The 13586-nt window shown below is 38.2% G+C and overlaps 1 protein-coding gene across 1 annotated transcript; it reads left to right on the top strand.

The window, feature by feature from the left end:
* Window positions 1-1485: 1485 nt before the first annotated feature.
* LOC149391281 (Tetratricopeptide repeat (TPR)-like superfamily protein) lies at window positions 1486-3402 on the top strand. The gene has a single exon (XM_089620666.1). The coding sequence runs from the start codon at window positions 1587-1589 to the stop codon at window positions 3291-3293; it is 1707 nt and encodes a 568-aa protein (XP_089476792.1). The 5' UTR covers window positions 1486-1586; the 3' UTR covers window positions 3294-3402.
* The last annotated feature ends 10184 nt before the right edge of the window (window positions 3403-13586 follow it).

Raw genomic sequence — 13586 nt, 5'->3', positions numbered from 1 at the left:
TCTTCGTTGCAGACAATAGTTTTTCATTCTTCTTGGATTCCAAGAATGTCGAGCTCTCCTTCATTGTATAACGAATGACTCTAAAGAGTTGGTCAAATCGTGAATATAGAGTAATCGGCAAGCGCTTTCTCTCCAAACATGATTGAACAATGTATGACCATGTGTCCAAGGCCTCCACCGGCTCCCACGCACAACCATCATCAACATCTACTTGGGTCTAGGGCCGGCCATTGCCTTGGCGAGTTAGGCCCAAGCCTAAGGTCTCAAAATTTTAAAAAATAATAAAGGCTAAAAAAAAGGCCCATCTCATAATATCAAAGACCCATAATTTGACCGGACATGTAAATATTGGCTCATGTCTTTATAAATGTAATTTTTTTAAGAGGCCTCATTCTTAAATTTTGCCTAAGGCTCCCAATTGTGTTAGGCCCCTGCTTGGGGCTGTTCACTTTCACACTCCGCCTCAAATGGTTTTAGTTAGGGTTTATTCGGTCAAAGGCCCTCAAAAGAATACATATGTGGGGAAATCTCATTGGTTTGATAGGATGCAAAGATAGAGCTCGTAGGTCAATCAATACAGACCTATACGAGATCGAGAAGGCACGAGCGAACTTTTACTGGGGGAACAAACTGAGGGCATGGAGAGGCAGAAGCTGTAAGCCTGATCCACAACCACGGTGCAACGGCTCTTGATGAACACTATATTATCGACAATACTGCCTCCCTAAAGAGAAGAGAAGGAAATGAGGTGGCACACAACTAGGTGAAGAAAGTTTGAAGTTGTTGTTCATGACATTGGAACGCGTAAACTGCAAGATTTATAAAAAATGAGGTGGCACACAACTAGGTGAAGAAAATTTGAAGTTGTTGTTCGTGACATTGGAACGCGTGAACTGCAAGATTTATAAAGGAATGCACTCATGTTTGCATCAGGGGGAACTTTTACGCGATTGTATTATTTTTTTATTTACTATGATTTTTGTCTCATTGAGTTTTTCCCAGTAAAATTTTTAAAGAGAAAGTATGAACACGTAAATGCATATTAAGCGTCACAAATGGAAAGTGTTGTAAATAATTGTAATTGGTATACTCGTCAAAGTCAACAAAGGTGGGTAAATAATTAATTACTTTTGTTGACTAATACACTCAAATTTTACTATAAATACAAGCGAAGGCGCGAAGGAAAATCACCCGATTTTTTTATTATTATTCTCTATACATATCTCTCTCTCAATCTCTTGCCTCGAATCATTAATGTTGTTCTTACTTTTAGTTATTTCTTTGGTTTTTATACTACTTGGCTGTTCTTTAATCCCCTAGTTGAACTTCAAAGCTACTGTTGGATGACATGGCTTTTGCCTAGTGATGCTACTATCGAATTAAATATAAACTAATAAGACGAAGAATAAATAACCCATGTTCTTCCAACAGAATTATGTATAATTAATTATCGACCAAACCAAATGCCCACATTGATATTCTGCTAAAAATATATTTTCCGTGATGATTTGAGTTATCGTCAACCCTTCATAAAGGCGGGAAAAGCAAAGAGCGATTATGGAAGCTGAGTGCTAGAAGTTGATGGAATGGCAACAGTGCCCCTGCCCCGCATCAAGCGCCTCCACGGCCGCCTCGTCGCCTCCGGCCTCCTCCGGTCGTCCAAGGCGGCGGCGGCGTCGCTGATAGAGCTCTCCGCCGCCGCAGACCTCTCTTACGCCGGCCGCGTCTTCCGCAGCCTCCCCTTCGCGTCCACCAACCACTGGAACGCCCTCATCCGCGGCCTCGCCCTCAGCCCCCACCCCTCCCACGCCCTCCGCTGCCTCCGCCGCATGCTCCGAGCGCCGCGTCCCATCGACGCGCTCACCTGCTCCTTCTCTCTCAAGGCCTGCGCGCGAGCGCTGGCCCGCACGGAAGCCACGGAGCTCCACGCGCTGGTGGCGCGCCTGGGTTTTGGGGCGGACGTCATCCTCATGACCACCCTGCTTGACGCCTACGCAAAAGTCGGGGATTTGGACTCTGCAGGGAAGGTGTTCGACGGAATGCCTGTGAGAGATGTCCCGTCGTGGAACGCGATGATCGCCGGATTGGCTCAGGGGAGCTGGGCCAGGGAGGCTCTGGGGTTGTTCCGGAGGATGATAGACGAATCGGGTCTTCGTCCCGATTACATCACCGCTCTCGCGGCTCTCTCGGCTTGCTCGCAGCTCGGAGCCATAACCGAAGGAGAAAAGCTTCACCGCTATCTGGTGGAACAGAGGCTCGACTGGAGCGAGGCGGTCTGCAACGCGGTCATCGACATGTTTGCAAAGTGCGGCTCTGTCGAGAAAGCCCACGATGTGTTCCGCGGCACGAGCCGCGAGAAGAGGAGCACCGTGACGTGGAACACCATGATCATGGGCTTTGCGATGCACGGCGAGGCTCATCGCTCCATCGACCTCTTCAACGAGATGGGCCGGGTCGGAGCCGGTGTTAGGCCCGACGGGGTTTCCTTCCTCGGCGCGCTCTGTGCCTGCAACCACGCCGGGCTCGTCGAAGAAGGGCTCGCCCTCTTCGACTCGATGCCCGGCCTCGGTGTGGCCCGCGAGGTAAAGCACTACGGGACTGTGGTCGACCTATTGGGCCGGGCCGGACGGGTCAGAGAGGCCCACGATATGGTCGTGGGATCCGTTGCCCCCGACGCAGTCCTCTGGCAGACGCTGCTCGGAGCCTGTAAGACCCACGGGGACGTCGAGATTGCCGAGATCGCGTCGGAGAAGCTCTCGGAGATGGGCTCTAGCGATTCCGGCGACTTTGTTCTGTTGTCAAACGTGTACGCGGCTCGCCGGAGATGGGACGACGTTAAGAGAGTCAGAGAGGCGATGAAGAGCAAGGACGTGAAGAAGATTCCGGGGTTCAGCTTCGTGGAGGTTGACGGGTCGGCGGTCCACAGATTCGTGAACGGAGACCGGAGCCACGAGCGGTGGCCGGAGATTTACGCGAAGCTCGACGAGATCTCGTTCGGGCTCGGGGCGTATGGGTATGCGGCGAGGACTGGCGCGGTGCTTCACGATATCGGGGAAGAGGACAAAGAGAACGCGCTGTGTTACCACAGCGAGAAGTTGGCTGTGGCCTTTGGTTTGATTAGCACGGCAGAGTTTTCTACGATTCGGGTGATTAAGAATCTTCGGATCTGTGAGGACTGTCACGCGGTGATCAAGGTCGTGTCGAGGATGTTCGGTCGGGAAATTATCGTGAGGGATCGAGCGCGGTTTCATAGGTTTAAAGACGGCGAGTGTTCTTGCAGAGACTACTGGTGAAATGTTTGAATGATTCTTCCTGGGCATTATTGCTTTCCCCAAAGAAAGCATTGCTCTTTTTGCAACATTATTCTCACCGAAGAGGACGGATAAGAATACAAGAGTTATAAGCCTGGAACGTTGAACTGAGAATTGGCCTGTAAGCAATTTCAACGTCACAAAATCATAGCGACACAATCCAGAAGCTCTCGAGGATAAAAGAACTAAAAAAATTACAAGTTTGCACTGCAATCTAGCTTCAGCAAGAACAATTAAAATCAATATAAAAGGCAAGGAATGACTAAAAAGTAAAAACCCGACCTATCGTAGCACAGCACATCATCAAGCAAACAAAAAAAACAGGGAATGAAACTATCTAAATCGATCCCTGCAAGGAAATCTCATTCCCCAAATGACGACGAACCCTTCCTCATATCATCGCTTTCAACTACTCTTTCTTCAACAGCTTTGTTTCGAACCCTCCCTCGGGTCCCTCTTCACGAGACGGTACGGCATGTGGGTCCCGAGAAGCTTATCCCAGACTGGGAAGAAGGGCTGGGAATAGTTGTACCTGGGACTCTGAAGCTGGTGATGCACGTCGTGGTAAGCCGAGTTGTTATCGAACAAGGGATGAAACACGTTCCCGGGGATCCAGAGCCCACAGTGATTGTCGACGGTCTTGACCACAGCGAAGCAAAAGAAGAAGACATTTTTATCTTTATGATATAAAAAAAAAATAAAAAAAAAATCGTTACAAATGAAAAAAGTTAAAAAAAAATGAGTAGAGGAGATTCCTCTACTTTATATAATATAATGTAATGTAATTAGTCAAATTCACACAGAAACTAACGGCAAACTTCTTAGGCTTTGTTTGGTAGGAAAGAGGGAAAAATGAGTGGATGGATTAAATAAGATGAAAAATAAATGAAAGAAAAGTGACGAATTGTAATTTTCTCAAAAGTTGATTATTGGTATAATGAGATGAAAGATTATTTTCCATCCATTTGTTGTTTGGTATAAATAAATAAAAGAGATGAATGATTAGTGTTTACATATTAAAATTACTTTTGTATCCTTGTACAATACCAGGAATCAAGGGTCTAATTTTTACAACAAATATAAAATATTTGTGCTAATACGTATATAAAATATTTGTACTAATACGTATATATACATATATACAGACCCACTCACATGTATATATAGATAGATATGTGATATAGAGCATGCAAAGTAAAACCAAATAATATGCCGAATCACGTATAATTGTAAAATATTGCAACTTCTTTGTAATTTAAATTCAAAAGATTAATAATTAAAGGCTAAATCAAAATAGCAATGTCAATGATATTTTATCAAGTTGTAAGTTGTGAATACAAGCTGATAACGGTGAAAGACATTGGAATAGTAGATAACAATTTTCATTCAGCATGAGATATAGAAAACTTTTGGAAGAGAAGTACGAGAGAGATAAAAGAAATATATTACGAAATTGCCATCAATTTACAAGGTTATTATTGTAAAATAAAACAAATAAGCTCTCCATTCTCACAATCCTTCCAAATTAGAGGGGATGGATTTTCTGTGGGTCCCACGGATTTAAATCTTTCTTACAACTCTTTCCATTCTCTACTTTATATATACCAAACAAGAGAAACTACAAATCCATCCACCCAAATCCATCTATATTAATTCATCCTCCCTAAAATTCACTCTATCAAACAAGCCCTTAATCATTAACCATTCTAATAAAACATCGGACTATTACCTCCCGATATCTCAAGTCCTATAAGAATACTCAAAAGTATTAAGAACGATAATGTATCAGGTACATAAAAGTATAGAGTTTTCTAAAATCCTAGATCTTTCAAGTTGATTCTAACAAAAGCATGATTATTTATTATCTCCCTATATCTGAAAAATCCTAAAAACACTAAACAACGGTAGCTAAGCATTAAATAGACATTAAGCATGGATAAAAAAAAAACCAGACATAATTTGAAACGAGACAAGAACAATTAAATTAGCGAATCATCGAACAAAACATCGATCCTATCTACATCGTAGCCCCAATTAAAACTTAGCTATACCTAATTACTGAAAAGCAATAACAATATAAGAATTTGTAACAAAAAGGAGAAAAATAAAAAGAAGAGGAGCAATGGTGATGAAGAACAAGTCTTGAACACCAAAGCGGAATTGCAAAACTAAAATAAAAATGAGTTTTCCATCTAAATTTCATGTTTTTGCTTTTATAGAGTATCCTGAGAAGTGGGAAGCTGCTCAAAAACTACAAAATAGATAACTGGCGAATTTGGAGGAGCACGCGCGGGGAATGGGTAGCACGTCGCGCTAGTACAATTTTCTCGGATGCACGCCACACTGAAGATCGATCGAGCACGTCGCGCTATGTTGGATTTCTTTTAGTGCGGTGTGCTAATGGACGAGCGTCGTGTGCCACTGAAGATGCTTGAAATGCTTCCAAGATGTCACGAAAGACCTCATGTTTGCTCATTTAAGCTTCAAACCTTCGGAATTACCTATGAAATGAGGCCTTACGGTACTTCACACACCAAAGTTGAACTCATATCATTTTCTCTCCTCCCGAAATGGCGTTCCTGGTTTTGTTTTGCAGTCGTGGTGGTTCTGATACGTCGTTCTGTTTTCTGGAGTTGAACTGTTGGCACACTATTCTTCGCATATTGCTCATCATTTCATACACCCGATGAGAGAGCAATATTGCTTTAAGGAGGTCGCCCAACGAGCTCCGACGTCCTTCTCTAAGTTTGTTTTAAATCCTATCAGAGTTGTGTGTTTATTATTTTATTTTTTAATCGATTTTATTCTCTTTGTCTACCAATATTATTTTACTATTAATATTTTGTTACATTATTTTTGTTCCAATTTTTCTAAGAATTTGTAAATTGTATTTTTATTCACGGAATTATTTATTCAATAATTATAACACATAGTATCCATAATTAAGTTTTTACGACACTTCAATCCTTTATTTAATACATCTGGGGTTAATCACAAGACTAAGCAATGATTATTTATATATAAGATTATACAAACGAAGAGGAAAACTAAATATGGCACGTTGATAGGGCACAGTTGAATCCTTTATTTAATACATCTGGGTTGGTTTTGTTAAAAGGTAATCACAATACTAGTTACAAATCAAGATGAAAACTAAATATCTTACGTTGATAAGCACAATTGAGAAAAAGAGATCGCTTCTCTTGAGACTCTGATTTTTGGTTGAATTTGCAAAAGACTCTTAACCTGAGGATGGTGTTTTTCTCATGTTTTTTTTTTAAATTTCGGTATTCGCATCCGTGTTATTGCGAGTCTGTCTCTAGTCTCTACTATGCAAACTGGCCTCAGTCAACCACGTCTCTATTTTTAATTTATTATTATTATTATTTTTACTTTCTTAATGTCGTTTTCGTGCTTTAATAATTAAGATTTAGAAACCGCATTACGCCACCGGATCGATTGGTATGAGTTTTAGTTCAATTATTTATATCTAAATCTCATATATGACTGATGGTTTCTTTTAATTGAGCATTGATCTCAGTTGGAAAATGCTCAAGTGAAAGTTTTTTTTATATGATGGTACGTGTTATTTGGAAATGGTAATTTATATTTTTTTTTGTTGTTGTAATTTTTATTGTGTCTGTGAGCTACTTGTTTTTATCTTATTTCTTTTGAGAAGATTTATATTTTTCTTAGAGCTCGTAATTTATATTTAACTTCTTATCAGCTTTTATCCATATATTCATTTGATGATAAGCCTTATTAATAAACAAAAAAATAGATAAATAGTCAATTAAAACGTTTGAAATTGCTATATAATCAACGTTTCGTAAATCTGAAACAAATAGTCATAAAAATGACGTGACTTAATGAATGGAATTGATATTTACTAAGATTTACGTCTGTAAATATATAAAAGTGGTTATTTATTTAAAATTTATGAAACATTGATTATTTAGCAAGTTAAATTATATAAGACGGTGATTATTTCACTAATGGACTTTTTTAATAAAATAAAACAAAGGTGATTTAATATATATATATATATATATATATAAATATAAAGGAATAGATATGACGCATTTGATTTCTATTTGACGCGTTACTATGTCATGCGATAAGATTTAACCACGACAACATTGAATTGAACCTTCGTTCTCTCTTAATACACCGTGTTGAGTTTCTTATTATAAAAAAAAGAAAGCGGTTGATGAAGAAAATAATTTTCTTAAGTATTGACAATCTTGGTCTTTTTGGGGAAAATTTTGACATTTCATTTTCTAGATTTTCCACATTCATTGTACGGTTTGTAGCCACTACCAGTCTACCACGAGTGACATTCAATGTGCAAACCGAAAAAAAAAAAAAAAAACAAAACAAAAATCTAACTTTCGCTGTGTAAATTTAAATCAGGATATCACATCAGTACGATAGTTTGGAAGCTCAAGCGAAAATAAAAGTAAGACATTTAGAGTGATTTGGTACGACACAAGCTAAAACATAATCCCGTTTTCATAAATCTTAAAATCTTATTAAAGTAGTAAAATTATCATAATTTTATATTATAGTGTTTAATTGTAGAAATAATATTTTAAATAAACTATTGGGTTCTTTGTTTGCTGTAATTAATGACAAGAGTGGAAGAAGTGGAGCCATAGTGTTAATTCGCAACATCTCAGGACACATATTTTCAAACGCCAATTTGGCTGTGACTCACATTCTCATTCAATCGGATTGTCTACACGTGATTAACGTTGTTAAAGGTAACGAACCTCTTCAGACGGATGTCAAACTTAGCTATTGATGAGATCGTCTCGATGCAGAGAGCTTATCTACTTATGATTTTATCTTCATTCCAAGATCTTGTAACACTCTTATGTCATTTGTTAGCTAAAAATATCTCTAAACTATGATAGTAAAATTTCGTAGGTGGGGTTTGTTCCACTAAACATTGTAGTTGTACGAAGTCTCGTAGTTTTCCTGATAAAATTAAATTAATGGAAATCTTATATTCCCTATTTGGATGACATGCAATGTTTGAAGTTATAATTTATATGTCCTGATAATTTATAATTTGAAGTTAAAAATTATAATTCTCTATGAACATAATTTTCATCGTCGTGAATATCAGGATAGTCCCACATCGACTGGTTATTACGATCCTGAGTTCTTTATAAGGCTTGTGGGTTACTCCTCTAATTATCAAGTTTGGTTTTAGATGGAATCCCACACCATGGTATCAGAGCAAGGGCCCATTCTCGGTTGTGGGCTACCTGATCGGGCATATACTTCACGCTTCCAGTACTTGTGCCAATATGTGTCTGTGTCTGTGAGGGGGTGTATCAGGATAGTCCCACATCGACGGGGTATTACGATCATGAGTTCTTTATAAGGTTTGTGGGTTACTCCTCTAATTACCAAGCTTTGTTTTAGATGGAAACCACAGGTCCCAGGATCGAAACCTTGCTCTGATACCATATTAGTGTGCCTAACTCACACTCAAAAGCTAGCTCAAGAGTGGAGGGATGTCAAACACTTATAAGGAGCACATTGCTCAAGTACCCAGTCGATGTGGGACATTCTAATACACCCCCCTCACGCCTAGGATGGACAACTGGAGCGTGAATTTTGTGAGAATGAACATTCACGAGTGGTCCCACATTCGAAATTGGGCTCTGCTCTGATACCATATTAGAAATGTGGGCCTAACTCACACTCAAAAGCTAGCTCAAGAGTGGAGGGATGTCAAACACTTATAAGGAGCACATTGTTCAAGTACCCAATCGATGTGGGACATTCTAATAGTGAATACATACTCTCTCTCTCTCTCTCTCTCTCTCTCTCTCTCTCTCTCTCTCTCTCTCTCTCTCCACCGAAACTTATCTTTAGTATGAGAAGAGAAGTCAGACTCGCTAAAAATTATAACTTCATGAAAGTTTCTATGAAAGTTTGCGTCGAGCATTATTCATGACAATTACGATGCCCGCAGGTTCGGTTAATCATTAGGCCCGGCCCAATTATTAGACAACTTAGGCAATCGTCTAGGACCCCATAATTTTTGGAGGGAAAATGCCAAATTTAAAACATTAATATTTAAAGTTAATGTTAATCTTTAAAGGCTTAAGTTTGATTTCTGTATGACAAAATAAGGTGCAAAATAGTGTGTATGAAGTACATATAAATGATCATAGAACTACTTTAGAACATAATATTGGGCTATTTTTAAAGCCCAATAAAAAATGTCAATGAATTGAGAAAAAGAAAGACAACGTAAAAAAAAAAAAAAAACAAAAGGTTGGCATTTCAGTATAAACATGTAAGAAAAGCTCTTTCTCTCTCGGTACAGAGAGTCTTCTCCAGATAACTAGGGTTTCAAACCCTTTCCTTTCTTCCCCTCCCAACACCAAACGCTCTGGTTCCTTCCGATGGCGAGGTGCGAGCCGGGGGGAAAGCTTCCCTCTCTTTTCTTGTATTTTCCATTTCCTTTTCTCTGGAAAAAAAAACCATTGGCCCTAGATCTACTCCCTTCGTCGGAGTTCTCACCAGAGACCTTCCTCGGGATGTATTTCGCCCGGGTGTTACCTAGATGTCACTGGATTACAGAGTATTGTTGTGGTTTTTTAATTTTCAAGTTGGCACGGTGTTGTTTCTTCGGCGTCGCTACTGGAGACAAACGACTCCAAGTAGACCTCGGTGATGATGCCCACTATCACTAGAGTAAATCTTGGCTCTGTCTTTCTTGGTTTCAAGTTCCCCCTTCATATCTCGGTGATGAAACCCACCATCATCGGAAGAAGACACAGTCACGTCAACCTCGGTTCCAAGCTCTTTCAGCCGATGCCTTTGTTCCTAGTCGTTTTGCGTCGTTGCAGATCTATGACGGTTACTTATCTCAACCACATTTGTGTTGGTGATAATGCACCCATATAACCATGTGTAAAAAATTAATTACGCTACTTACCTAATTAATAAAGGTTATATTATAAGATCTAGAGTTACTTTAATTAATAATAAGCATGAGAGCAATATCAAGCAACTGAATTAAATAGAAGAGTCATTAGAAAAACTTATGAGTTAATCTTCAAAGCGTTCTTCAAGCTTTCGTTTCGAGTTCCTCCTAATCGTTCTTCAAGCTTTATCTTCCACAATCAGATCTCCAGGAATGGCTTTAGTACTCTCGTCGTATGGCACTCAAAATATGGTACCGTAATCTTCGGACGAATAAGAAGAAAATGTGGGCACACTCTGATTTATGATTTCATATCGTACCGTGTTAATGGTAATGACATCACGGAATTCCAAGGGAAAGGGAGAGAGGGAGAGAATTTCGTCCACACCAGGTGTGATGGGCGAAATTTTTGCCTCTGCAATTGTTTATTTTTTGCTCTCTCTTAGACTCACTATTTATAGTGGTAGAAATGAGATATTATAGGAATCTCATAGATATATTTTATTCTCCTTTAGTCTTTCATACTTTGTAGTTAAGTATAAACCATTGGATCTTGACTATAAATAATATTTTTTCTATCATCCATCAGATCATATTCTAGGATATTTATTTTCTTATTTTTCTCATATATTTGATTTTAATATTTGAGAATAATGTTCACTATATCTTATTTCTTTATTTAATGGAGAGAATATCTCTTTCATTATTATTTTCCTAGATATTATGAAATTAATTATGAGAGAGAATAAATGACAATATCTTATTTCCTTATTTAATGATGAGAGAATATCTCTACCATTATTATTCTCTCTCTTGTTTAATTAATTACCTGATTTCTTTTTCACAAATCTAGTAACCAATTAAAAAGAGAATATTGGGTATTTATACTCAAAGTAGGCGCCCATTATTGCTGGAACTAGGCCAAGGAATTTCGAATTTTACAGTGTCTATAAGGCCCAACTTAAAGTTCAATTAATTATTTACTTGAGCCAACAATAAATAATTAATTCCACAATAAATATTTATTTAATTCCACAATAAATAATTAATTCCACAATAAATATTTAATTCCACAGTGTCTATAGATAAATTTCTGAATGAATGCTGCTAAACAATTTACAACTGTAAGATTTTAATAATAATATTCATTATTTCCATAGAGTTCTTATCTGTCTTTATCAGAGCCAAATCAAGGACTATGGACCTTGTAATAGAAGCTTAACAAATCCGATGAAAAAGACGAAATAGTCATTTCTCTTTTTCCATCGATTCGTTTAATCTTGGTCAAATACTCCACTATGTAAGCCAAGACTGAACCATCCTTTATACTAGAATTATATTTACTCATCGTGATGAGTGCCACTGATATAATCAGTTCGTGATCAAGATCCTCCAGGTTCAACCCGTATCGAGAAATGTCAATTATTTTGTTATACATTTCTTAATACTTATATTCCCTAAGCACTGTTGCTTCTCCAGCGAAAGATTCTTTCGAACGTTACTTACTTCGGAAGTACGCGTAATCTATCGGTTATGGAACTAACTCTTAGGTGAGTGAATATTTACCTTTTTTCAGGAAAGCTGGATTCTGTATCTGTGAATTATTTTATGCTCAGATCATATTCCGGATTCCCAAAACATAAGTTTAATTAGCGTCCCAGTAGCCTTTAACGAAATAAGTCAAAGAACCCAGCGATATGACCTAGAAGTACATGATCACTTCAGGATTTAGATCAAGTCTCACTGTGACCATCATAAGTAACCCCGACTAGTGTGTCGTAACGGTACTTAAACAACACATCTACAACCAAAATTTGTCTGGGTCGTACACTTACCACAAGTGCATAATGCTCCCACTAAGTGATCAACCTTCACTCGTGTTGCACATATATGATTTTAGATTAAGCTATCCAGGCATGGATTGATCATCGACCATGTTTTAGTTCACCGTCCGAACTTGGATGCCCAGCATGCGATTCAGTTTAATACGAAGACTACGGATTGATGAATGTTTAATAAATCTTTTATAAGAAATAATCGCTTTCAATTCAATTATCTGTCAAACTTTATTTTATTAATAATTTCAACTAGAATTACAAATAAATCTTCTCGTGTGCAAGAGTTCCTAACAGTTTGTGGGTCTCATTGGAGGATGCTTCTTTTGATCGACGTCTCTCAGTCGATCCCGGTTCCTTCCAGCAATGTGCTTGCAGGCATGGGTGGGCTCATTTTTCTGACTCCAAGATCTAGCGATCTGGTTCTGATTGGTCTAAAGGGAAGGATAAAGGACATTTTCAGAGTTCATTTAAGGGTATGGTTCTTTGGTAGAGGTTTCTATTTTATTTTGCTTGTTTGTGTTGTCTTTGTTGTTGTTTGATGTAATTGTACGCTTAAATTACCTATTAGTTTTAGTGTGTTTTGCCTATGAGGCCCGGTCCACTGTTCTTTGGTGGTTTTGTTGTCCCAGAGATGAGTTATTCATTTGTCGAGTTTATAGTTTGAGTTTTCCGTGAAAATTTTGGCGGCGCAAACACTCGACACTTTTATCCACAGTTGGTGGTTCACCCATTAGCCTTGGAGGGTTTTGTGAAAGAGTCAATGAGTTGCTCGAAATCCAGTGTGATTAATTTTCGGTTCGCTAGAAGTTTACGCAAAATGTGCGTTCATTAAATTTACTAGTGTTTCTTTGTGACCTTGAGGTCTTATTCTTCTTGGTTGAGAGATGTCTAATATTTGTATCTTTGGATATCATACCAATTTTCTAATAGAAAAGTTTTGAGCTATTATTTAAAAAAAAAAAAAAAAAAGTAAAAAAGAGTTGCGTGACATGCGTCCCAATTGTTTTAGTTATGCGTGTGCGTCTGACGAAAAAAAAAAATACATACGTGAATTGGAATTAGAGAAAACTTGTTGGTAAAAGAAAATTAGAGCTATGATTTTTGGACCATCACAAATTTGAGAAACATAAAGAAAAAAATGAGATTCTCGGTTTGATTCTTGTAGAATTTTTTTTAGAGGGTTGTGATTAGTTAGTATATTTCTTTTATTTTGTGGGTGTTAATTTTGTTCTTCAATAACAATTAAAAAAAAATATCATCGTTTTTTATATATATATTTTTAAATAAGACATATATCTCTCTCTCTCTCTCTCTCTCTCTCTATACCGTACACCAACTACTTTCACAAGTCATTGCGAGTTTAGGCAAAGAGTTTTTTATTTCTTTTTTGGTCGGAGGCAAAGAGAGTTCCTATCACATAAACAAGTACTTTGGTTTATTTGATGACTTTTTTTTAAATAGAGGAAACATTCGTTATTGGAATTAGAC

Source organism: Urtica dioica, chromosome 7 (genome assembly GCF_054948205.1).
Source record: "Urtica dioica subsp. dioica isolate 48M chromosome 7, U.dioica_male_clone48M_v1_H2, whole genome shotgun sequence".
Classification (NCBI taxonomy): domain Eukaryota; kingdom Viridiplantae; phylum Streptophyta; class Magnoliopsida; order Rosales; family Urticaceae; genus Urtica; species Urtica dioica.
Note: the sequence above shows the minus strand (reverse complement) of the source record. Positions and strands in the feature narration are given on the sequence as shown.